Source organism: Balaenoptera borealis, assembly GCF_965194805.1.
Source record: "Balaenoptera borealis genome assembly, chromosome: 10".
NCBI lineage: Eukaryota > Metazoa > Chordata > Mammalia > Artiodactyla > Balaenopteridae > Balaenoptera > Balaenoptera borealis.
In genome coordinates, this window is record NC_138874.1 from 9,964,762 (window position 1) to 9,991,159 (window position 26,398).

The 26,398-nt window shown below is 37.5% G+C and overlaps 1 protein-coding gene across 4 annotated transcripts in view; it reads left to right on the forward strand.

Annotated features, from left to right (window-relative positions):
- The window catches only part of LYST (lysosomal trafficking regulator), a 188,797-nt gene that overhangs the window by 36,148 nt on the left and 126,251 nt on the right, over window positions 1–26,398 (forward strand). For all 4 annotated transcript variants that reach the window (XM_082407545.1, XM_082407547.1, XM_082407546.1 and 1 more), the window contains 9 exons: window positions 6,026–6,116; window positions 7,830–9,909; window positions 11,663–12,686; window positions 14,457–14,618; window positions 16,100–16,256; window positions 18,397–18,623; window positions 19,129–19,195; window positions 22,656–22,765; window positions 24,933–25,365. In XM_082407545.1, the coding sequence (XP_082263671.1) occupies window positions 6,026–6,116; window positions 7,830–9,909; window positions 11,663–12,686; window positions 14,457–14,618; window positions 16,100–16,256; window positions 18,397–18,623; window positions 19,129–19,195; window positions 22,656–22,765; window positions 24,933–25,365 (4,351 nt within the window). The remainder of the gene's footprint in view (window positions 1–6,025; window positions 6,117–7,829; window positions 9,910–11,662; window positions 12,687–14,456; window positions 14,619–16,099; window positions 16,257–18,396; window positions 18,624–19,128; window positions 19,196–22,655; window positions 22,766–24,932; window positions 25,366–26,398) is intronic.

Genomic DNA, 26,398 nt, shown 5'->3' on the forward strand with positions numbered 1-26,398 from the left:
GTGCCCAGAAGTCTCATCATTTTAATCTCTCTGCCCCTTTTAGTCCAAGCTGTTAGTATTTTTTAGTAATACAACTTCTTGAAAAATATTGTGAGTTTCTTCTGAACCTTAGTGGAGTTCACTCCATGCCCCCAAAGCCACATCTATAATTGTTTTTGATACAGACCTCTCTCTACCTTGGGCATGTAAGGCTTGTGTGGAACAACGCCTTCAGGATTCTTAGTAGTACTTTTGTCTAGCTAACAGGGTCTACTAGGTACCACCTTAAGTCTTCCTGGAGTCTTAACTAAGAGTATTGCAGCCATTTAATAACCATTTTTGATGGGAGAGGAGGAGGAGAGGGAACGGCAGCTGGTTGGGTGAGCTATGGCCTACAGGCCAAATCCTGCTGTCAGTGATCTGTTTGTGAGCAGCACACAAGCTAAGAAGAGTTTTGGCGTTTTTAAAGCATTGTTAAAAGAAACAAGAATATGCAATACAGACCATATATGACTCACAAAGCCTAAAATATTTACATTCTGGCCCTTTACAAAGTGAGTTTGCAACTCCTGGTCTAATGCAAGAAAAACTATTAGCATGATGTTTGACATCATTAGGAGAAACAGTACATACAGTTAACCTGAGACATCAGAATAACATTTGACAGAATTCATCTATTCTTGACAAAAACTCTAAAAATAAATTCATAGAGGGTTTCATATACAAAGAGTAGAAAAACCAAAAAAAATTTAAAAATTTATTTTATTGAAGTATAGTTGATTTACAATGTTGTGTTAACTTCTGCTGTACAGCAAAGTGATTCAGTTATACATATATACATTCCTTTTCATATTCTTTTCCATTATGATTTATCATATGATATTGAATATAGTTCCCTGGGCTATACAGTAGGACCTTGTTGTTCATCCATTCTATGTATAATCGTTTGCATCTGCTAACCCCGAACTCCCAATCTATCCCTTCCCCACCCCCTCTCCCCCTTGGCAACCACAAGTCTGTTCTCTATGTCTGTGACTCTGTTTCTGTTTCATAGATAAGTTCATTTATGTCCTATTTTAGATTCCACATATAAGTGATATCCTGTGGTATTTGTCTTTCCCTTTCTGACTTCACTTAGTATGATCATCTCTAGGTCCATCCATCTTGCTGCAAATGACATTATTTCATTCTTTTTGGCTGAGTAGTATTCCGTTGTATGTATATGTACAACATCTTCTTTATCAATTCATCTGTCCATAGGCATTTAGGTTGTTTCCATGTCTTGGCTATTGTGAATAGTGCTGCTATGAACATAGGGGTGCATGTATCTTTTTGAATTATAGTTTTATCTGGATATATGCCCAGGAGTAGGATTGCTGGATTACATGGCACATCTATTTTTCGTTTCTTGACGAACCTCCATACTGGTTTTCCATAGTGGCTGCACCAATTTACATTCCCACCAACAGTGCAAGAGGGTTCCCTTTTCTCCACACCTTCTCCAGCATTTGTTATTTGTGGATTTTCTGATGATGGCCATTCTGACTGGTGTGAGGTGGTACCTCATTGTAGTTTTGATTTGCATTTCTCTAATAATTACTGATGATGAGCATCTTTCATATGCCTGTGGGCCATCTGTATGTCTTCTTTGGAGAAATGTCTGTTTAGGTCTTCTGCCCATTTTTCGATTGGGTTGTTTTTTTGTTGTTGAGTTGTATGAGCTGTTTGTATAGAAAAACCAAAATTATTTTTAATAAGAAGCTTTGTAATAGAACCAATATAAGAATAACTTTTTATTACTATTCTGTTTGACATCACGTTTTAAAAACATTCGATAGTAAAGTGGAGTATGAAAGTAATGACAGCTAAATGTGAGAAAGATGGAGAAATAAAAATTTTTTAAGTGATGTGTACAGAAAAATCCGAAAGATCATCCCGAAAACTGTTCAGCAAAGTTGTGGAATATAAGTCAAATATATTGTTTCCTTTAGCTAAAGCTATATAGCTAGGAAATTTTAAAAAGATTCTGTTTACAGTACTATTGAAGAAATGTTCACATATGTATGTATAGATACACATATTTTAGAAATAATTATAAAATTCTGATAGAAGAAATAAAGGACTTAAATAAATAGCACTTGGGACTTCCCTGGCGGTCCAGTGGTTAAGCCTCTGTGCTTCCTCTGCAGAGGGTGCAGGTTCAGTTCCTGGTTGGGGAACTAAGATCCTGCATGCTGTGCAGCACGGCCAAAATGAATGAATGAATGAATGAATGAATGAATGAATAAATAACATATTTCTGCTATGTCAGGAACATTAAATTTAATTACCATGTCAAAATTAAAAGTAATACCATTAATACCAATTAAAATAACTTCATTCCACGTTCCTTAGCATGTCATCCTGAGGTCCTTGGTCTGGTGCCCACCTGCCTTTGTAGCTTCCTAAACATCACCTCTGGTTTGGGATCTCAACCTTTCCCCCCAATAAACTTGCCCTTTCTCTCCCATCCTGCCACCACTACTTCTGGATGGTTAGGATACGTAGTTAATATAAAATCCAGTCAAAACAATAGAATTGTGAAAGGGATGGTGCCTGGAACCTGGTAGGTACTTACAATATGCTTCTTACTACCTGGATGAGAGTGATTTCACTGTTTATTATTGGTACGGGGAATTTAAAAATGTATGACACAGTCATTTTCCCTGCACAGGGGGAAACATAAAAGTGTAAGTATTAAATGAGGAGTAGTATGATTTCTGTAGATTGGACAGTCTAGGAATAGCCAAGGAATGGATCTGTTTGTGTCACGTATTGCCTAATTTGGCATATTGAGCCCTGAGCTAAGTGGGAAGGAGCGAGAGAAGTTCCAGGCCGCGTGTTGCAGAGGCCAGGGGCAGGAATGCCAGCTCACACAGCAGTGGTGATTTGCCAGTGTACTGTGGGGAAACGAGGGCTGAATTATAAGGACAGCGTGTCTATAGCACTTCTTCACACACCCTTGAGGTTTCACCAAGCTCTGTTAGAAAGTTATTAGTTCATCTGCTAAAGATAAAGACTCAGCTTAGGAGGACTCTGCAGGAATGACCTGCCCAAAATTGGTTTACATTTTTTTTAAAAGACTATGTATCTTTTGCTGGCATCTTAAAAAATGTTGAGATACATACAGAGTACAAGCTATACGTGTGAATGTTATATAGACATCTTTAGTCTTATTAATTCTGAAGTAAAGCACATAAAAATGGGGCCCTTTGATATAATTTTTACTTCACATCCAGAATTCAAAGTCATTCATGCAGGTAATGTTTATGGATATCTGACTACGTACTAGGCATTGAGTGGCAGAAAAGGGAGGTGATTGCTAAGGACTAGAGCCTGAGCCCTGGAGTTCATGCTCTGAGAGAGGCCTGGGAAGTATGTTTGGAAAAGTTTCCCATCGTATTTAGAGATAAATCCAAACTCCTTCACATGACGCCCAAGGCCACATTGGATCTGGCACTGTCCACCTCGCTGACCTTCCAGGCTTATCTCCTAGCGCCCTCCCCCATGCTATGCTTCAGCCACACTGGACTGCCTGCTCTTCTATGAAAAAGTCAAATCCATTCCCAGCCCTTTATATACTTCCTATGAGCCCTTTGCTTCCCTGTCTTTGCATGGATTCTTCCTTCTCATCAGTTAAGTAGCTGCTCAAGTGGCCCATCCTGACCAGCCAGTTTAAATGTTCCCCTTTCCATCACTCTGTCATCCCTCTCCTGTTTAATTTTCTCCATCGCACAGCATTCTGTCTGAAATTCTCTTATCTGTGCCCATTATTTTCTGTCTCCCCTGCTAGAGTGTCAGCTTTGTAAGGATGTGAGTATCGTCTTCCTTGTTCACCACTACATCCAAAGCGTCTGGCACATAGTAGGGGCTCAATAAGTATTTGTTGAATGAATGAAAGAGGAAAACGGGCATTCAGACATTAACCGTTCAGCAAGTTGGTTGCTGTACTAAATTAGAGGCGTGAAACCCAACTTGACTTAGGGGGGATTAGAGAAGTCTCCCCACAGAGGAATTAAGACCTGAGGAATGAGTTGGCATTTGGCAGACGGGAGGATGGTGAGAGAATTGCAAGAGCAGTGTATGTGAGGAAGACGTTTGCAAAGACCAGTGGTGTTCAGGAAACCCTTAATAGCTGGACATGTGGGGAGGGGTCAGATGTGGTGATGGGAGCTACAACCGGACAAGTCAGTAGGAATCGTGTCATGAAAGGTCTTCCAAGCCTGAGAAGGAGTTTACATTTTACTTTTGCAGAATTTTGAGGCTTTTCATAACCAGGACACTAGAAAGTGATAGTCTGAATCTATGTCTCTGCTTTCTCATTCCCTTCGACTCTTCAGCCTATTGTAATCTGACCTGCACCCTCATCACTCCATTAAAACTGTGTTTGTTAAGGTCACCAGTGACCCTCTACTTGCTAAATACTTTCCTGCCATCATCTTACACAATTAAAGAACAACAACTCTTGACCTGGTTGACCTTTCTTCCCTGAACTGCTCTCTTCCCTTGATATTTCTTGTTCTGCTTCTCTTTGGGGGAAGCTACTTCTCAGTCTCCTTCGCAGGCTGCTCTTCAGGTCCACCGTCCACAGTTCTTTCAATGTTGTTCTCCAGAGCTCCATTCTGGGTAGAATTCTCTTGTCCTCCTGCATACTCTCCCTAGGAAATCTCACCCATGTCCTTAACCTCTGCCCTGATGACTCCCCAGTCTTTTTATTTACTTCACATCTTTTTCTTAAGCTCCAATTCTGTATATCCAGCTGTTTACTAAAAAGCTCTCTCCATTTGGATATCTTACAGACATCTCAAACTCAGTATGTCTAAAAAGTGAATCCATTATCTTTACCCCAACCTGACACCACTGCTAAATTTCCTGCCTTGGTGACTATTATCAGTTGCCTAGTGGCCTAAACCAGAAACCTTCAAGTTCTTTTTGATCTTTTTTTTTTTTCCTCCCAGTGTCATACCTGACAGGTATGCAAGTCATACCTGACAGGTATGCAGTCATATACTGCAAGTCATTTCAGTTCTCCCTCACAGTTTCTCAAATATGTCTCCTCCTCTTCAATTTTACTATCCGAGGCTTCAGATCATTATTATCTCTCATCTGTATTGTTTCCCTGCCTCTGACACTGATCAATCCCTTCCCCTCCCTGCCAATTCCATCCTCTATATAGTGGCAAGTCTGATTGTATCACCCTGACCCCCTCCCCACTGATTGATGTGAGGAATTTAAACTTGATTTGTCATTAATTCCTTGACCACCCATGTCCCAACGTTTCCAGGTCTAGCACTTCCACACCTCTAACTGATAATGATTGCTCCTTTTTCTTAACTCCTAAACTGAATGCCTGTACCACACCTGGGTATGTACACATACTACATGCCTTCTGTTCTTTAACTGTTTTGTGTGTATGTATTCTATGGACCAAATGAGGGGACCTTCTGCAGGGCTTGGACCATATCCTCCAGAAAGGGTAAGACATTAAATGCTGTGGACCTAGTGTGCAGTCTATAAATATTTATTGGATGACCTTCACTAATACGTCTTTCTCTCTTTAGGTATATTATTTTATTAATAACGTCAGATTCTCTTTTTAAAATTGTGTTCTCTGAGTTTTAAACTTAACTGCATGAAGACTTTGTTTTCTAGTAACTTATGTTATTGGTTTGCTAATTAATAGGGCTTAACTTTTCATTTGCACCTAGCAAATTTTTTTTTTTTGTAGGTAAGGAATTCTTACAAATGTGCATGGTGGTAATAACAGCTATTTTTGGAAAAATCAGCAAGAATGTGCTAAATACCGTCAAATACTCTTACATTCTTCTGTCATTGGCAGGGTTTATAAGTTGCAAAGTATCGCAGCTTTAATTGGATTTAAAATAGGTTAACTTGATTCTTCCTTCTCAAGAAAAAGGAGTTTTTTGGTTCAATTTAAGACAGAATATTAGGAATTAATGTGTTTCATGACCTTGGAACATGAAGGATTCTTTTATTTCTAATACAGGCATTGACATGTAGAGAAGAACTCCTTACCCTTCTTCTGTCACTCCTTCCACTGGTATGGAAGATACCTGTTCAACTAGAAAAGGCAACAGGTATGTTTCTTTTCTTTATCATATCACCTGTGTTATCACAATTCCACTGGGGAAAAAAGTTCCATTGAAAAGTTACTTCTGCTGTAACGGTTGATACGGCTCAAAATCAGAATGGTATATATTAGTATGATACTTAATATGAAAAATTCTTTAGGCAAATACATTTTTATTTCTTCTAATAATACAGAAACCATGGTCCTTCTTAGGGGATTCCTTGAATGTAATGATGATTAGAAAATAGATGAAGAAGCAGAACACTTAGCAAACGGAGTAAATCTGGATATGTAGCCTAACATTTGAGAAATGGAGAGGGAAAAGTTTGAAGAAGGAAATTAAAGATTCTTTGCTTATTTTAAAGGCTGCTTTCCATTACCAGTACTCTGTCAATGACTTTTGTAGTTTAGTTTTTCTACTGTTGCTTTTAAAGGATAAATTTGAAGTAATATTTTGTTTCAGGACTTGGTAGAATTATTACACTTAAGGTCACTACATACTTTTAATTTCTGATTCAGAAAAAATAAAAATATGTGTATACATATCATATTAAGTATATGAAACTTAGTTTAAATGTTTCAGTGGAGGGATTAACAGTTTTCCCCCTTGACCACTTCTGGAATATGCGAATTGTGAGATGCTTAAGGATATCTCAGGTTGAAAAAAAAAAAGAAAAATCTCCTGAATTGTATTTTAATGCCATATATGCATTTTTAATGTGTTTCTGATATGGGGCTCTCTTTTAGGGAGTTACCTAAGTTCTTGTAATGTTGTTATCCTACTTATTTGTTGATTCACTGATTCTGCTCTTGTTTTCTTCTTAATTTATAGAATTCACAAATTGTTAATCACTTAAGAAATCTAATTTGTGTCCTTTTGGGGAAGTTGTCTTCATTGCCTGCATCTTTTGCATACATGGAATTTGTCAGACTCCTTTTAATCTCCCTTAATTAAAGCACAAGTCTTTTATTTACAGAGTTTTAAATTTATTCATTCTGAATTATAACTATATCTTTCGTATAGATCTTATTACGTGTTATTGCAAAGGGAAAGACCAATTTCATTATCTTTTTAATTAGTATGGAAAATTTATTCATTTCCCTAAGAGATAGGTATTGAGTGGTGACCACACGGCAGCCCTAGGTTCTAGGCACTGAGGATGAAACAGGAATGAATGCCTGTACCTGTGCCTAGTTCAGTGCGTAGCACATGCCGTAGATATTGTGAATGAATAACTCTTTTAACCTCAGTCTTGGAGAACATTTGGTATCTACTGTATGATTTAAAAATAATTTTAGAAAATCTTAAAGTTTCTAAGTTATATCAGGGCTATAAACTAAATACTGTTTTGAGAATATAATATACCCGTGTCTTAATTAATGGCATTATCGGAGGAGATTTGTAAAGTGGTAGGAATAGTAGCGCTAAATACCAGCACTACTTTCCTAACACTGTTCTCCATGTTGTTTTCAGAATCAATTTGTATCCTTTGAACCAGTGCCACCTGGTACTTAACATGAGCGGGATAAGGAAGTGAAGTGATAAGGGGAGGAAGGGGAGTAGAGACATAACAAAAGGCTAAAGGAAATCAGCCCCATAATAAAAATATACTGAGGATAAACTCCTAAAGTGAATGATAAGTAAGAGGGTAATCACCTATGCAAACTGAGTTTTAAAACATATTAAGGTATTCTAAATTTTCTTTCTTCATATTGTTAGATTTTAATCTACCGTTCTCAGCTGATATAATCCTGACCAAAGAAAAGAACTCAAGTTCTCAAAGATCTACTCAGGAAAAATTATATTTAGAAGGAAGCGCCCCAGCCGGTCAGGTTTCTGCAGAAGTAAATGTTTTTCGACAAAGCAGACGGCAGCGTAAAACTACCCATCGCTATTCTGTAAGAGATGCAAGAAAGACACAGCTCTCCACCTCAGATTCAGAAGTCAATTCAGATGACAAAAGTATAGTAATGACTAAGCATAGAAGGTCCCATCTGCTGAAGCATTTTGTAACACAGTCTCCTAAAGAAGACCACCTTACAGCTAAGCTTGACCACTTATCAACCAAAGAACAGACCCTTCCTGATACCATGGCTTTGGAAAATTCCAGAGAGAAGATTCCAAGACAGGAGTCAAACACTGACATTTTAAGTGAGCCAGCGGCCTTGTCTATCATCAGTCACATGCACAATTCTCCATTTGACTTATGTCACGTTTTGTTATCTTTATTAGAGAAAGTTTGTAAGTTTGACATTACCTTGAATCATAATTCTGCTCTAGCCGCCAGTGTAGTGCCCACGCTGACTGAGTTCCTAGTGGGTTTTGGGAACTGCTGTAATCTCAGCGACAATTTGGAGAGTCGGATGGTTTCTACAGGTTGGACTGAAGAACCGGTGGCTTTGATTCAACGGATGCTTTTTCGAACAGTGTTGCATCTTATGTCAGTAGATATTAGTATGGCAGAGATGATGCCAGAAAGTCTTAGAAAAAATTTAACGGAATTGCTTAGAGCAGCTTTAAAAATTAGAACTTGCCTAGAAAAGCAGCCCGACCCTTTTGCACCAAGACAAAAGAAAACACTACAAGAGGTTCAGGAAGATTTTGTGTTTTCCAAGTATCGCCATAGAGCTCTTCTTTTACCTGAGCTCCTAGAGGGAGTTTTACAGATCCTGATCTGTTGTCTTCAAAGTGCAGCTTCAAATCCTTTCTTCTTCAGTCAAGCCATGGATCTGGTTCAAGAATTCATTCAGCATCATGGATTTCATTTACTTGAAACATCAGTTCTTCAAATGGAGTGGCTGGTTGTAAGAGATGGGGTTCCTCCTGAGGCCTCAGAACATTTGAAAGCCCTCATCAATAGTGTGATGAAAATAATGAGCACTGTCAAAAAAGTGAAATCAGAGCAACTTCATCATTCAATGTGTACAAGAAAAAGGCACAGACGGTGTGAATATTCCCACCTCATGCATCACCACAGAGATCTCTCAGGTCTGCTGGTTTCGGCTTTTAAAAACCAAGTTTCCAAAAGCCCGTTTGAAGAGACGGCAGATGGAGACGTGTATTACCCGGAGCGGTGCTGTTGCATTGCAGTGTGTGCTCACCAGTGTTTACGCTTACTGCAGCAGGCTTCCCTGAGCAGCACGTGCGTCCAGATTCTCTCGGGTGTTCAGAACATCGGCATATGCTGTTGTATGGATCCCAAATCTGTGATCATTCCTTTGCTCTATGCTTTTAAATCGCCAGCACTGAAAAACTGTCGGCAGCATATATTAAATATTCTCAACAAACTTATTTTGGATCAGTTAGGAGGAGCCGAGATACCACAAAAAACTAAGAAAGCAGCTTGCAATATTTGTACCGTTGACTCAGATCAACTAGCCAAATTAGAAGAGACCCTGCAGGGAAACGCATGCGATGCTGAACCTTCCTCAGGTTTATCCAGTCCTTCTTACAGATTTCGAGGGATCCTGCCCAGCAGTGGATCTGAAGACTTGTTGTGGAAATGGGATGCCTTAGAGGCTTATCAGAATTTTGTTTTTGAAGAAGACAGATTATGTAGTGTGCAGATTGCAAGTCACATTTCCAGTTTAATGCAGAAAGGCAATATAGTTGTTCAGTGGAAATTGTATAACTACATATTTAATCCTGTGCTCCAAAGAGGAGTTGAATTAGCACATCATTGTCAACAGCTCGGCATTACTTCAGCTCAGACTCATGTATGTAGCCATCAGAACCAGTGTTTGCCCCAGGAAGTGGTTCAGATTTATTTAAAAACTCTGCCTACCCTGCTTAAATCAAGGTTCGTGTGTGTGTGTGTGTGTGTGTGTGTGTGTGTGTGTGTGTGTGTGTAGATATTTTTTTCTCATTGTACGCTTTTGAATATCTTTATTATTTATTTTTTCCTAGGATTTAATTTTTAGTTTAACAACTACCAAAAAATTCCCATCCCATGTCAGATTTTTTTTTAAACATTTATGTATTTGTTCATTTGTTTGTTTTTACTGGGGTGGTCATAGAGAAGAGGATAGAGCCATTGATTTTAATTTCTCTGAAAAAAAGTAAAGTTTTAAATGTATTTCTGAGAAAAAAATGGACACAACACAAATATCCAACAGCAGGGGCAAGGTTAAATTAATTATTTTATATTTTCTTGATGTAATATTATTAGCCATTAAAAAATAATGTTTAAAAGGATCATGTTGGGACATGAAAAAATGCTTATAATATTTTATCAATAAAATAAAAAAATAAAAATATCATCCGCTTATTTACAACTAGGTAAAATATGCATATACATAAAATGATAATTATTTATGGAGGTAGTGAAATTAAGGGAATTATGATTTTTTAAATACCATATCTACATTTATTGCCTAAGCAATATATGTGGAAAATACAGATAAGCAAAATGAAGAAAATTAAAATTACTTAGAATCCCATCAATGAGTTTTGCAGATTTTTTTTTTAATTAATTAATTAATTTTTTTTTTTTTTTGGCTGTGTTGGGTCTTCGTTTCTGTGCGAGGGCTTTCTGTAGTTGCGGCAAGCAGGGGCCACTCTTCATCGCGGTGCGCGGGCCTCTCACTGTCGTGGCCTCTCCCATCGCGGAGCACAGGCTCCAGACGCGCGGGCTCAGTAGTTGTGGCTCACAGGCTTAGTTGCTCCGCGGCATGTGGGATCTTCCCAGACCAGGGCTTGAACCCGTGTCCCCTGCATTAGCAGGCAGATTCTCAACCACTGCGCCACCAGGGAAGCCCAGTTTTGCAGATTTTGTGATTTTCAACTCTGATACTTAAAAAATAGTCTTATAAATAAAGCTTGCTTCTGATGGGTAGTTTGGCCTTTCAAATTAATGCATGTACCATTTAAAAAAAGTAATAAAATACAACCCATCTGTGATCATTATCTTTACAATCTTTTTTTTTTAAATTCCTGACATTCTGACATTGTTTAAATAGAACTGACTTTGCTTTGAAAGCTTGTAACTCCTTAGCCTGTTTCTGGACAGGGATCCAGATCTGTGAGTCTTACCTGAGACAGAGCTGAAAAACTTCACATCTGCAGTTTGGTTCTTTCCCTGTGTGACATACAGATTTAAAACCAACAGAAGTCCTGGGTGAACCATCAGGCAGACAAACAAATGGACACACAAATGCCTCCGGGCTTCCGGAGTGTCCATCTCAAATGTGATGGTGGCTGTGGCACTGAGAATTTATAGAGAAATTTGCCATTTGGAGAAAAATGCGCTTCGTTTAACTTAACTTGAGATGTGTTGCTTCGTTTAACTTGAGATGCGTTGCTTCGTTTAACTTGAGATACGTTGTAATCTGTTCTTTTCAAATGCTGCTGGAGTGTTTGAAGAAGGATGTAAAAGTAACTAGAAAGCCACTTGAGATCCTGGTCATATCTGAGGACTTCAGCCAGATAATTGATGAGTTGAAATAGGTAGTGTTTAGTATTTGCAGCAATGACATATTTAAATAGTATATGTACCTACTTATAAATGATGTTGCTATATGTAAAAGCTCTTGTATTTTTTTTTTCTCTCACAGGGTAATAAGAGATTTGTTTTTAAGTTGTAATGGAGTGAACCAAATAATTGAATTAAATTACTTAGATGGTATTCGAAATCACTCGCTAAAAGCATTTGAAACTCTGATAATCAGCCTAGGGCAACAACAGAAAGATTCTTCAATTCCAGGTATTGATGGGACAGACCTTGAACAGAAGGAGCTGTCGTCTTTAAATGTCAGTACTTTGTACAACCAGCAAGCTTATTCAGATTCTCAGAGTCTTAGCAAATTTTATGCCCGCCTCAAAGATGCTTATCCAAAGAAACGGAAGTCTGTCACCCAGGATGTTCATATCAACACGATAAACCTCTTCCTCTGTGTGGCGTTCTTGTGCGTAAGTAAAGAAGCAGAATCTGATAGAGAGTCAGCCAATGATTCAGAAGATACTTCTGGCTACGACAGTACAGCGAGCGAGCCTTTGCAACACATGCTGCCATGTTTCTCTCTCGAGAGCCTCGTCCTGCCCTCTCCCAAACACATGCACCAAGCAGCAGACATTTGGTCAATGTGTCATTGGATCTACATGTTGAGTCCAGTTTTCCAGAAACAGTTTTATAGGCTTGGTGGTTTCCGAGTATGCCATAAATTAATATTTATGATAATACAGGAACTATTCAGAAGTCCTGAAGAGGAGCAAGGGAAAAAGGAGGGGGATGTAAATGTAGATGAAAACCAAGATTTACACAGACCTTCTCAATCTGAGATCACTGTGAAGGAAGATTTATTGTCTTTGACTGTGAAAAGTGACCCCACACCATCAGAACTGGGTAGTCTGAAAAAGAGTGCTGACAGTTTAGGTAAATTGGAGTCACAGCCTATTTCTTCCATGAACGTGGAACAAATTCCAGCCACGGAAGCTGCTCCTGAGGAAGCAAAAGTATTTACGAATCGAGAAAGTGAGACCTCACTTCAGGGCATACGACTTTTGGAAGCCCTTTTGGCTATTTGTCTTCATGGCACCAGAGCTACTCAGCAAAAGATGGAATTGGAGTTACCTAATCAGGTAGTAACTTGTCCTTCATCTAGCTAGTGTGTTTTACATATGCATATATACATATATATATATATATATATTTTAAAGTTCTAATGTAATACTATTGTCATTTTGTTTTTCCAAAGATTCTAAGTTTTGAGATGCTCCTGCATGCTTAGCACAGTACCAGGTACCGTGGCGGACACAGAGGAGTACATGACCCTTTTCTTGCCCTCAAGAAGCTTACGTTTTAGTTTGGAATTCAGAACCCACATGTGACAGATTTACCAACTCTGAAAGGCATTAGTTACTCACTGAATGTCAGATGAGTAATAATGAGTATTGTATTTCAAAGTTCAGACTCTTCAGTCTTGGTGTGATTCTGTTTGGTGCCCTGCCCAGATCCCCTACCAAGCTGATCCCCCCGTCCACCGTCTGCTGCAGATGTTGGCTGCTGAGGACTCACATCTGCACCCATCTCCCAAGGAGTGCCCTTGGCCGACTGGGGAAGGGTGCTCAGAGCCCGTGATTGATGGCAATGGCTCTGTTGGGGGGGGCAGTTTCTGCGGTGCAGCTCGGGCCACAGAGCTTCCCATGGAATTAGGCTGGGACTACACATTTATTCTGGAACCACACCTTTGCCTGGCTTCTTCCCCTGACATATTCTGCCTCCCTCACACCTTTACAAATTTCTGCTGAGAGCATGTCTCAGAGAAAAAGGAGTTCTCAGTTTCGGACCATGCTTCTAAGGACACTTCGAATATGGCAGATCCCTTCTTTCCTTACTAACTCACCCCTAACCGTTCTGTCAGCCAGCAGGCTCTCCCGACTGCAGTCCCAGCCTCCATAATGCCTCCTGTCTAAAACATCTTGATGCCTCCACGTTGCTCACAATTAAAATAGACACTCCTTAGTATAGCACGCAGAGCCCATCACAGTCTTGCTTTCACTTCCTTGTTTAGCCTAATTTCCTGCCATCCTTCACCGTGCTGCAATCAGCCATACTGAGCTGACAGCTTCTCGAGATGCCATTCTTTGTCGTCACTTCTGTACTTTTGTACCTGTTCTTCTGCCTGGCGTATTCTCTCTCTCTGCTTCTATGCCTGCTGTCTCCAACTTGTTCTTCATTGTTCATCTCATACAGTCCTTCCTCTGGACACTTTGACAGGTCTCTCAGGCACATCCTCTCTTTTCTATACTCAGAGAACTTTATTTATAGCTCTCGTATGGTCACCATCATATCTTGTTTGTATGTATCTGTGTCTCACATTGGATGGAGATAATTCCTTAGGGAAGAAGTCAGTTTCCTATCCATCCTTATGGCCTCATCCCCTAGTAGAGGAACGTAGGCAAGTAGTGAGAGTTCCCCTCAAGCACAGATGGGAAGGAGTAAAGAAGGGAGGAAGAGAAAAGGATTAGAACATAAGTGCTTCTTAGAGTCTTAAGGAATCTCCAAGAAGAAGGAATTTGTAAAATCTAGAGATGGTTAATCAAACCCCTGAAGTTTTAACTAAACATTTTTTGCACGATACAATTTATGGTACATTGAAATTCAAAACCAAATAAGATGAGTAAAGCATTTGATAAATTAAAATGTTGCTATTAATTGTAACAGTAGGATGTTTGTATAAGTGCTAGGTATTTATAGTCATTTTAATTTCATATCAACTGCAAATAAATGGACTAGCGTTTGCTTAAGTAACTATTAACTTATCGTTTGTTTTGTCACTGTTTAATTTTTTCTTAAAGCATGTTAATATTCTTAGTCTCTTTTTTTTTTTTTTTTTTTTTTTACCTTAGAACTTGTCTGTGGAAAATATACTGCTTGAAATGAGGAGCCATCTTTCCAAGTCAAAGGTGACTGAAACAGAATTAGCAAAGCCTTTATTTGATGCCCTGCTTCGAGTTGCACTGGGGAATCATTCAGCAGATTTTGAACACGATGATGCTGTGACTGAGAAGGTATGAATAACTGAGTTGTGTTGTTTGGGTGTGACTGGCAGAGGCAGAAGCCTCTGTGTGGGATGGGAGTAAGGCACCAATGAATGTGGTTAGGACATGTGGGCCAGGATTTGGTCATGTGAGTTCGATGGGCCGTGTCGCCGTCACGTGGGGTGGATTGTATTTAGTCAGTGCCGTATCTCATAAAAACCAGGAGAGCAGTATGACATGCTTCTCTTCATCTAATCTGGAGATTTTCTGAGAATTACTTCTAGTTAGGTGGAAAGGTATTATTTGGTAAGTCTTACATATAAAATGATAGTTTATTAAATAACAATTCAGGGATGGGTCTTATTTGATCCTATATTGGTGCAGCTAATATTTCCAGAACTCTCTTCTCACTTTAATTTTAAATCACTCAGCATGAAAAATGACTAGTACTTGCATAGAAAATAGCAGTCATAGTTTTTTAGTTGTTCTGTTAACATTGTTTTCTAAAAGAACTATTTTAATTTCTTTTCCTGAAACTCGGATACATATTTAGTTAATTTCCCTCTCCTTTCATGTTTCTTTACCGTTAGTTAATTGTCACCACTCCTTTATCCGTATGTAACTTCTCTTTAAATTTCTTGGTCTGGACATACATTGGCATTTTATAATCTTCTGCCATAATATTTTACGTTACTGTTTGTCATAACTTAAAAACTTACTGAAATAACTACTAATGCCTTCATCATATTACTGAATCAGTTGGTTAACTGGAAAATGTTAAAATACCTACCTAAAATGTCAAAATACCTAGGTAGGTTAAAATACCTACTTACTTATTAAAAAAAAAGTTTACTCTACCTTTTATTACTGTTGCAATGATAAAATACTCTGAGCTTCTTCAAGTGTGTTTTCTAAAATGAAGATATTAGTAACATTTTTATAAGAGAAGGAAAATTTCATGCCACAAGATATTGCACAGGGAGTTAATGCTGGAACTCTTGATTTCTGAGATGCTTGTATATAGACAACTGCATTCTGAAATCTTAAAATTAATTTCCTTGAAAATTTTTCATCTCTTCTCTGGGTATCTAATTTATGAAACACTTTATTTATAAAAATCCTATGAAAAAATCTTTTCCATGAACAAATATGTAAAACTGATACATATTTATTCACATGAAGTTGTAGGAAGTACAACTTAATTCTACCTCATTGTGGTTTTTAGTCATTTCTTATCATATAACTAGAATGAAATTTCTGAGACTTATTTTTCAGTAAAACTGAAATGACCTATAGCTTAATCTTTTAGGACAGCTATTTTTTGAGGTGTTAATCAAGAAAATTATTCTGCGTGAATTTCATAATGTGTAATGGTTAATATCGATGCCTAAGATTTTTTTTCTTAAAATACTGAAGCTGTCCTTAAAATGACTTTTGAGTAGTAAATACCTTATTTATAAAAAAGGAACAAACATTACAGCTTTTACCTTTTAATTACACGGATCTTGTAGAGTCATCAGTCTGAAGAAGAATTGTCATCCCAACCTAGTGATTTTTCAGAAGAAGCTGAGGATCCTCAGTGTTGCAGTATTAAACTTTTGGTTGAAGAAGAAGGTTATGAAGCAGATACTGAAAGCAATCCTGAGGACAGTGAAACCTGGGATGATGGTAAAATATCACTGAAGTACTTGTGATTGGATTTGAAGTCAGATTATTAATTAGCAAATGGTTCATAATAATATCACTTTAGAATTTTGTATTGCCTTACATTTAAAAAGTGCATTGCATCATCATTTCATTTGATCTTGACAACAAATTCTGGCATTCTTGTAAGCAGTTTAAAACAATGAGATATATTTTGTTATCACAAGCATTGATCGAGTGCCTAAGAATACAGGGTAGAGGAAGTCCCTGCTTTCATATATATTCTAGTGGAAAAGACAAACAATAAGTATCAGAAATAAGCAGTATGAAGAAATAAAACAGGGTGATGTGATAGTGATTGGGTGGTCGGAGAAGGCCTCTCTGAAGATATGTTTACGTTGAGGCCTAAATACAAAAGATCTATCCAGCGAACATTGACAGGAAGAGCATTGCAGGCAGTTTGTTATAAAGATTAAATAATATAGGGAATGCAGACATCTCTTTGTGGCCTCCAAGGATGCTGCAGCATAGATTTCTTCTTAGTTCACCACAGCCCAACTTGTTTAGGATGGAACGACATTGCATATGATCCTTTGTTTCCAGGCCTAAAACTTGGGTAAAGTGGAAAATATGGATTGGCCAGAGCCAAGAGATTTCTGGGAAGGCTCCATCTTTTAATCTGCTGATCTTGTGACTGTGCCAGTACTGTTAGTCTTCACTAAGTTTGCAGTAGTTTATCTTCCTCAAAGTCTATTTTCTCTTTCCCACTGAGTGAATGGGAATAATCACTGATGTCCTACTGAAAGGGCTTGATGGACCCATAGCAGGTATTTTTGTTTCTTTGTTTTTTGTTTTTTTACCATAAAGAGAGTGAAAAGAACAAAGGAACAGCCACGAATTGAAAGCCACACACATATATGTTCATGTAGCTTACTTGATTCATTAAACAAACTACTTTAATATGTTTTTTCCAGTTTTATTGAGAAATAATTGACATACATCACTGTATAAGTTTAAGGTGGTTGGATTGACATATACTGTGAAATGATGACCACAATAGGTTTAGTTAGCATTCATCATCTCATATAGATACAATAAAAAGAAAAGAAATAAACATTTCTCCTTGTGATGAGGACTCTTAGAATCTACTCTCTTAACTTTCCTGTATATCATACAGCAATGGTGACTATAGTCATCATGTTGTACATTATATCCCTAGTACTTATTTATCTTATAACTGGAAGTTTGTACCTTTTAACCACCTTCTTCCACTTCTCCCTCCCCCCCACCTCCTGAGCAGGTGCTTTGGAAAAAATATTGGTTTAATAGTGTTAGTTTTGTTTGTTTGTTTGTTTTTTTGGCCGCACTGTGCGGCATGCGCGATCTTAGTTCCCTGACCAGGGATCTAACCTGCGCTCCACGCAGTGGAAGCACGAAGTCTTAACCGCTGGACTGCCAGGGAAGTCCCAACAGTGTTAGTTTTATCAGAGTACAGACATGATTTTATAATGATAGATTTCCTCCTTTTTGTAAGTTTGCTAAATAGATCTTAATTTAAAGAATTTTGGTCTAGGTAGAAATTTATCCATTTCTTACCTATATGAACTTTTTAAAAGAGTACAGCAGTTTCTTTAAAGAGCATAACAGTTAAAATTTCCAAAATGTAATATTCATTGAAATTACTTGAAATTGAAATTCATTGAAAGTCTTGTCTGTTTCTCACTTATGAAGAAGACAAAGTATAAAATTCATCCAACCAATAGCCAGACCTACTGTTTTCACAGAGATATGGGCAAACAAATGAACTACCCTGTGATTTAGGTATTTTGGCGTCAGAAAGTTTGGGATAGTATTTTTTTCCAGTTGTGTCAAAGGAGTGTGTTAAATCTGTGTCACAGGTCTGTAAAAATTACAGTTGATAATATTCGTGGTTCTAGTGAAGATCAAAATTACTCTTAAGGCTACTCATTTATCTTCAAAATATCCATATGACTTGATTTTTCAGGATACGTATTGTAATCAAAAGTCAAGCAGTAGGAAAAGGTTTTGTGAGCATCTTATAAATAGCACTTTTGTCACTAGATCTCCTAAATGATGAACGAGATTTGAAATATTTTTTCAATGTTTAGGGAATAAAAATAATCTTTTCTTTTCCCCCTGTTAGGGGTAGACTTAAAGCCTGAAGTAGAAAGTTTCAGTGCATCAAGCAGTCCAAATGACTTACTTGAAAACCTCACTCAAGGGGAAATAATTTATCCTGAGATTTGTATGCTGGAATTAAATTTGCTTTCTACTGGTAAAGCCAAACTTGATGTGCTTGCCCATGTATTTGAGAGTTTTTTGAAAATCATCAGACAGAAAGAAAAGAATATTTTTCTACTCATGCAACAGGTAAAAGATGTATTTAGTTAAATGTGATCAATATTTACCACACGCATGCCCCAATTACTCACCTCTTTGTTTATATATAACCCAACTTGTCTGAAAATTGAGATGATTACTTACCTGTTATAATACCTTAATGTATGTTTTTAGTACAAGTGATATTCTAAAAATCTTCTATTTCCATAGTTCTCCAAAGTAGCATAAAAATTAATGTTGTCATTGGCTAACTAATAAGAATCCTAGTATGCTTCTGAGAATGGATAATATTTGAAAAATTGCATTTAATTTTAATATATAGTCATTGTTTTGAAAACTCAGAAAACAAAACAGCATGAAAAACAAAATGAAAATTATGTATAATCCTACACATAGCATTCTCTCCACTTATTTTAAAATACCTAGAAATGTGTATACAGTAGACTATCAAGTAGTTTATTATGATATTACAGTTGCTTCATGCTTTCATGAGGTAAGAAATTTAATTTCTTATGTTTTGTTTTTTAATCTTCAGGGAACTGTGAAAAATCTTTTAGGAGGGTTCTTGAGTATTTTAACACAGACTGATTCTGATTTTCAAGGTGCGTTGAAACTGTTTTAAACCATAGCTTTGAAATAATTTTGTTGCCATATGAAATGAAGAGTTGACAATAATGGCTTCCATTGGCATAGGGCTGTGTGGTTTCAAAAGTAGCTTTATATGCATCATCTCTTTTGTTTCTCAGAACCATCCAATGCGGTAGACATAGTGTAAGTATCTTGAGTTTATAGAGAGGAAAATCTAGATTCCAAGGGATCGAATTACTTGTTCAGGGTCGTATACATGGAAGTGGCATTGCAAGGGCTGTAACCCAGTCTAAACACTGTGTTGCTGCTTTACCAGGTATCGCTTGAGTGCCCGCTCTCTACTCTGTACTTTCACAGACATTTGAGAAATTCATAATGAATACGTAATATGATTATATTTTATACACTAGATAGAAACCTAGATTTTAGTTGGAGAAACCTAAATTGTAATTGGAGAATTAAGGCTGACATACACAAAATGTTAATTTGGGTTTGTCGCGTATTTTCTCACGATCAAATTCAAGTTATGCGTTTTGGGCATGCATACCTCACAAGTGATGCTATGCCTTTTCACAGTGCGTCATATCTAGGGGTTCATGATATCTGTATCTTATTACTGGTGATGTTGACTTCGATCACTTGGTTAAGGTGGTGTTTTGCCAGGTGTTTCCATTGTTAAGTTAGTATTTTCTCTTTATAATTAGGAAGTTTCTTATGGGGAGATAACTTAAGGCTATGTAAATATCCTTTTTTCATCATACTTTAACCCACTCGCTTTAGCATCCATTGATGATTCTTGACTGAAACAGTTAATATGGTGGTTTGCCAAATAGTAATTTTCTGTTTCCCTCATTCCATCTTCATTTGTTAATTGGGATTACACTGTAAGGAAAAGCCTTCCCTTCTTCCCCACCTACTTAGTGTATGGGTATATTTTTATTTATTGTGCTGGGCACTTAGTGGACTTTTTTGATCTGAAGACTTATTTCCAGCTCAGCTCTGAGAAATTCTATTCCATTATCTTTTCATAACAGCTTTACTGAGATATAATTCATATACATGAGATATATTTGTGATATAATTGAGATATATTAATATACTATACCATTCACCCGTTTGAAGTGTACAATTTAGTGTTTTTTAGTAGGTTCAGAGCTGTCCATGTTAAAACATTTTCATCGCCCCAAGAGAAACCCCATACCCTGTAGCAGTCACTCCCTCTTTCCCCTTCACCCTCCCCCACGCACGTGCCCCAGCCCCTGGCAATCACTAATCTATTTCCTGTCTTATAGATTTACCTATTCTAGATATTTCATGTAAATGGAATATGTGGTTTTTTGTGACTGGCTTCTTTCGCTTAGCATAATATTTTCATCCATGTTGTAGCATACATCAGTACTTCAGGTTTTTAAAACTCATTTTTTAATTTTATTTTGATTTAATGTAGATTGCTTTTTAATTTTTTTATTAATAAGCTTTATTTTTTACAACAGCTTTACCTTTATAGAGAGATTGAGCAGATAGTACAGAGAGTACCCAGATTAACCTTAGTATATTTGCTATAATTAATGAACCTATATTGTTATATTATTATTAACTTATGTCCATAGTCTATTCAAATTGCCTTAGTGTGTACCTAATGTTCTTCTGTTTAAAGATCTTAGCCAGGATTCACATTGCATTTAGTTGTCATACCTCCTTAGGTTCCCGCTTGGCTGTGACAATTTCTTAGACTTTCCCTGTTTAATGACCTTGAGAGTTTTGAGGAGGACTGATCATACTGTAGAATGTCCCCCTGCTGAATTTGTCTGATGTTTTCCTCACTGTGGTTTCTCACTGTGGTTTTGATTTGCATTTCCGTAATGATTAGTGACATTGATCATCTTTTCATGTACTTGTTAGCCATCTGTATATCTTCTTTGGAGACATGTCTATTCAAACCCTTCACCCTTTTTCAAAATCAAGGTGTTTCTTTTTTTGTCGTTGAGTATTAGGAGTTCTCTATGTACTCTGTATACTCTTCAGTTCCTATTTTCCCCCTTGGTTAGGCAACTCGGCCAGTCTGCAGACTTCTACAGTTATACCTGGTAGCCCTGATGCTAACATCCCACCGTACATCTCAGCTTTTTCTTGGCAGAAGCCATTCAGTTTCTTTTGAGAAGAGTTTACAGGTTTGGGGCATAAAGGTGAAAGGTGACTTATCTGTGCTGTGTACTCGGAATCAAGGAGAGAGGCGGATGTCACAGACAGACCTTTTATTTATCCCTGTGCTTGCAGCCCCGTCTTACTTCCTCCCCAGATTTGGGACAGATCGGCTCTTCATTTCTCTGAGCCCCTTTGTAATTCAAAGAGATTCTAGGCTGCAGCTTTCTCTTTTATCTATCTCTCCTTCCATCTTCAAGAAATATTTTTAAATCTCTCACTTGACCTGCTCCCAATGCCCACTGCCTCCCCACTTTTTTCCTGTTATGGGTTTCTTCCTTTTTGTTATTCTGAACTTTCAGTTCAGTGACTTTTCGGTGGTAGACAAAGGCATATGTATATGTGTGTGCATATCTCTATTCCCCCATTTTGAACTGGAACCTTTTAGTTTTGAACTGGAAAATAAAATCTAAGCACATACACTTTACATCGATCATGTTATTTTCCTACTCTAAAACCTTTTAACTGATTGATGTAACTTACAGGATAAAGTCCATGCTATTTTATAGTCTTGTTGCTCAATTTCTTTCTAGATATGTCTACCATTACGCTACTGTATCAGTTCACTGCTTCTACAAAACATGTTGCTGAAACATGACTTCTATTCTCAGGTTTTATATGAGAATTATTTTGTCATGTCCAAAAGGGAGATAATATTTATTTTGTAGGACTTATTTTTGGTTAGGATCGGCTGAGATAATGCATGCAGATATAGTTCGATTGCTGTAATATATGCTACAAATATTTATTTTACTCTAGAAAGTTATATGAATGTGTGTATTACCAATTATATTTCATACTAAACCCCATGATAGAATAAAGTGTTCAAACTAATCATTTGTCATATTTTAGTGTTTTCGTAATTTTTAATACTTCCACTTTTACTTATGTCATCTAATTTTCTATTTAGAAAGTTATAGTCATAAATTAAACATTTTCAACATGAGAAGGTAGCAGACTGTTTTATGGTACCTAACAGCTTATTTAAGAAATACTGTATTAATTTATGCTTCTTTAAATAATACCTTTATTTTACTTTGAGCTAACCAGTCTTTAAGAAAAGTGGTTTTGTTGTTGTTTGTCAGTTGGTTAGTTGGTTTGCATTTAATTATATTGTTATTTCTTCAGCAGATTTTTGGATTATTAGAGTATTTATAATCCGTTCAAGATGTGACAATAGTGTTTGATCCCTTTCAGTGAAATTGCTTATTCCGTTCTTTTAATTATTGTATATCGGCTTTAATTTTCCCCCTCTCTCTTTCTTTAATTTAGCATGCCAGAGAGTACTGGTGGATCTTTTGGTATCTTTGATGAGTTCAAGAACATGTTCGGAAGAGCTAACCCTTCTTTTGAGAATATTTCTGGAGAAATCTCCTTGTACAGTAAATATGCTATAATTTGCCATTTTTTCACTGATACCTAATAGAATATTTTTTTATTATTTAGAAATCACTAAGCTCCCTCTTTTGATGTGGTAATTATTATATAGTCAGCTCCATGTTATTGCGTGTGAAATTCTCGATTATTTTGTTATTTACACAATTTTAACCATTTTGCTTCAATTTCGGCTAGCTAGACATATCATTGGGAACATAGTCCCTTTACCCCATTCCACCCCAAGTCTTTGTGCTTAAGAAATGCTAAATAATTTTAATTACTAAAGATTATTATAAGTAATTATAACCATTTTGAGAGTTACCCTTTTTTTAAAGAAAATTATTATTCACTCTTCATTGATCTTCTATCACTTGTCCATTGGTGCAGCTTAGTGATTTTTAGACCGTTCTTTGCTGAGAAACACATTTTTATAAGGAAATCTTGACTAGAAGCATAAGCAAATAAAACAGAAAACTTTGGAGCTACTTTCTTTGAAGCAAGGTTGGAGGATGCTCCTGAGCCCTGCCCATTTCACCATCCCACTTGAGCCTTGTAGACCCCGAGGGAGCTCTGTGGAACACGAGGTCAAAAACCACTAGTGTAATGGAGAACAGTATGGAGGTTCCTTAAAAAACTAAAAATAGAACTACCATATGACCCAGCAATCCCACTACTGGGCATATACCCTGAGAAAACCATAATTCAAAAAGAGCCATGTGCCACAATGTTCATTGCAGCACTATTTACAATAGCCAGGACATGGAAGCAACCTAAGTGTCCATCAACAGGTGAATGGATAAAGAAGGTGTGGCACATATATACAATGGAATATTACTCAGCCATAAAAAGAAATGAAATTGAGTTATTTGTAGTGAGGTGGATGGACCTAGAGTCTGTCATACAGAGTGAAGTAAGTCAGAAAGAGAGAAAACAAATGCTGTATGCTAACACATATATATGGAATCTAAAAAAAAAAAAAATGCTTCTGAAGAACCTAGGGGCAGGACGGGAATAAAGACTCAGACCTACTAGAGAATGGACTTGAGGACACGCGGAGGGGGAAGGGTAAGCTGGGACAAAGTGAGAGAGTGGCATGGACATATATACACTACCAAATGTAAAACCGATAGCTAGTGGGAAGCAGCCGCATAGCACAGGGAGATCAGCTCGGTGCTTTGTGACCACCGAGAGGGGTGGGATAGGGAGGGTGGGAGGGAGACGCAAGAGGGAAGAGATATGGAGATATATGTATATGTATAGCTGATTCACTTTGTTATAAAGCAGAAACTAACACACCATTGTAAAGCAATTATACTCCAATAAAGATGTTAAAAAAAAAAAAACCACTCGTGTAGACAATTGAGAACTGACTGTATATTTATGGAATGTTTCTATTCTATTTTTCTGAGTTCATTTATCATTGTAATAATCAACATTAGTTGTTATTTTATGCATGGGTAGGGCATTGTACTGGGTTAATCTTTTCTATTTTTTTACTTGTCTCCTTAGTCGTTGCTTTTCCCTTTAATTAAATACTTGTTTCCTGTCATCTCTTCTGTACATTCTGTGTTTGAGTTTAACCAAAAACTTGTAATTATAAATAAACCTAAAAACCTTATTTTAGTTTACCAAACAGAGATGAAAGAAATTTTATTTGATTAGGGAAAAGGCATGTAAAATAAGGTGGAAAGTAACGGAGCACTCAATTTTGTGAAGTCAGTCATGCTGTAAATGCCATTCAGAAATCTGAAGAATTTGTAAGGTCTCTTATTCTATCCCTCATTTAAAAATAATTGATAGAAGCAACTATAGTGTACTTGGGAATAAACATCTTTGCTAGAAATGATTCCTGATATAATAATTGTATTTAATTGCTAGTACTTAAAACCAACTCATAACTTTTTAGGTTTGTACCTTAAGAGCATCTAAATCTAAAACAAATTAACCACAAGGGATTACATATTTTAAGACTGAAATCTCTGTTTCATATTTTATCTTAACTACACACAAAAAATGAAAATTTTAATGATATAGTAGATAGGAAGGTATTTAAATAGGAATGCTGATATGCATATGTACATGTTTGCATTTTCATTTATAACCTGACTTTCAAGATTATTATGTACCTTGTAACATGATTGTAAAGTTTTGTGTGGTTTTCTTCTCCTCTAGGAAATTCTTCTTCTGGGTATTCTGAAAATTGTTGAAAGTGACATTACTATGAGTCCTTCACAGTATCTAACCTTCCCTTTGCTGCATACTCCAAATTTAAGCAATGGTGTTTCATCTTTTTCACAAAAGTGTCCCGGGATTCTAAACAGTAAGGCCATGGGGTTATTAAGAAGAGCACGAGTTTCGCGGAGCAAGAAGGAGGGTGACAGTGACAGTTTTCCCCAGCAGCTGCTTTCCTCTTGGCACGTAGCCCCCGTCCACTTGCCATTGCTAGGACAAAACTGCTGGCCACACCTGTCAGAAGGTTTCAGCGTTTCACTGTGGTTTAATGTGGAGCGCATTCACGAAGCTGAGAGTACCACAGAAAAAGGAAAGAAGACAAAGAAAAGAGACAAATCGTTAATTCTACTGGATAGTAGTTTTGGTGGAACAGGTATGACAACAGCGTTATCTGTTGCACTAAGATTTTTCCGACGGCGGTTTTATAGTAGTTGAGCACTGAGAATACAGCGAAGCTCTGACTTACTCTCAACGTGTTCTTCACGTGGAATGCCTCAGCAGCGGCAGGCTCTGACTTACCGCAGCCTGAGTGGTCAGCTAGCCCTGAAAACTCCATTTTCTTCTGCTCTTTTGCCTAGTGTGTATGGGAGCGGGGGAGGGGGGGGAGGCAGGTGGGCCACATCTGCAACTGCTGCGGGGCTCACCAGTCCCATTGCTTGCCTCTTTCCTGGTCCCGTCACTGGGATAGGGTGGCTCCTGGTGTTTGAAAAGGAAAGGATAAAACCCTGTAGCCACTTTTCCATCCTTCTGCTACCGGTTTCCCACCTCCTATTAGTCCGCCTCCATTTCGTCTCCTTTCTCTCTCGTAGTTCAAGCTCTCTTTCTTATGCTGTATCTTACCTCAGTGCCTCTCTCCTCGTTCCCATCACAGAAAGTTTAAATGCGTCAACCAACCTCCAGAGTGAGAATAAATTTCATTCCAGTTCTTTCTATAACTGCTCGAATTGCGATTATGCTACTAGGAAACTGCTAGGTAGAAAGAAGCTGTTCGTTAGAAAGCAGTTTATGGTGGTGGTAAGTAAAGCAGGTAGGCTAATTCTTAGGGTCCATGAATGAATGAAATGACTGAATGAGACAGGTGTTTAGGGGGTTATGATGATAAGGAGGTGCTGGCCTCCATAGCTGCTCATTCCACAAGGTTTACACACGCCCACAGAGCCTCTGCTTCAGGACACTAGGCCTTCACCAGTATCTGGTTTCCAGGGAGGTCTTCTACCGCTGACCTGTAGATGGAACGGAAAACCTTAACGACACTGTCGAGATTGAAGGGTGGGAAATGTCACCTGATATCCACAGTTGGAGCTCTGAATCTACTTTTCCACAGACGTTATTTCGAAGTTATTAGCAGAACACACTTAGGTACTTTTATGGGTTAGCCTAGGAAGCTGAACTTTTAAGAAATCTTA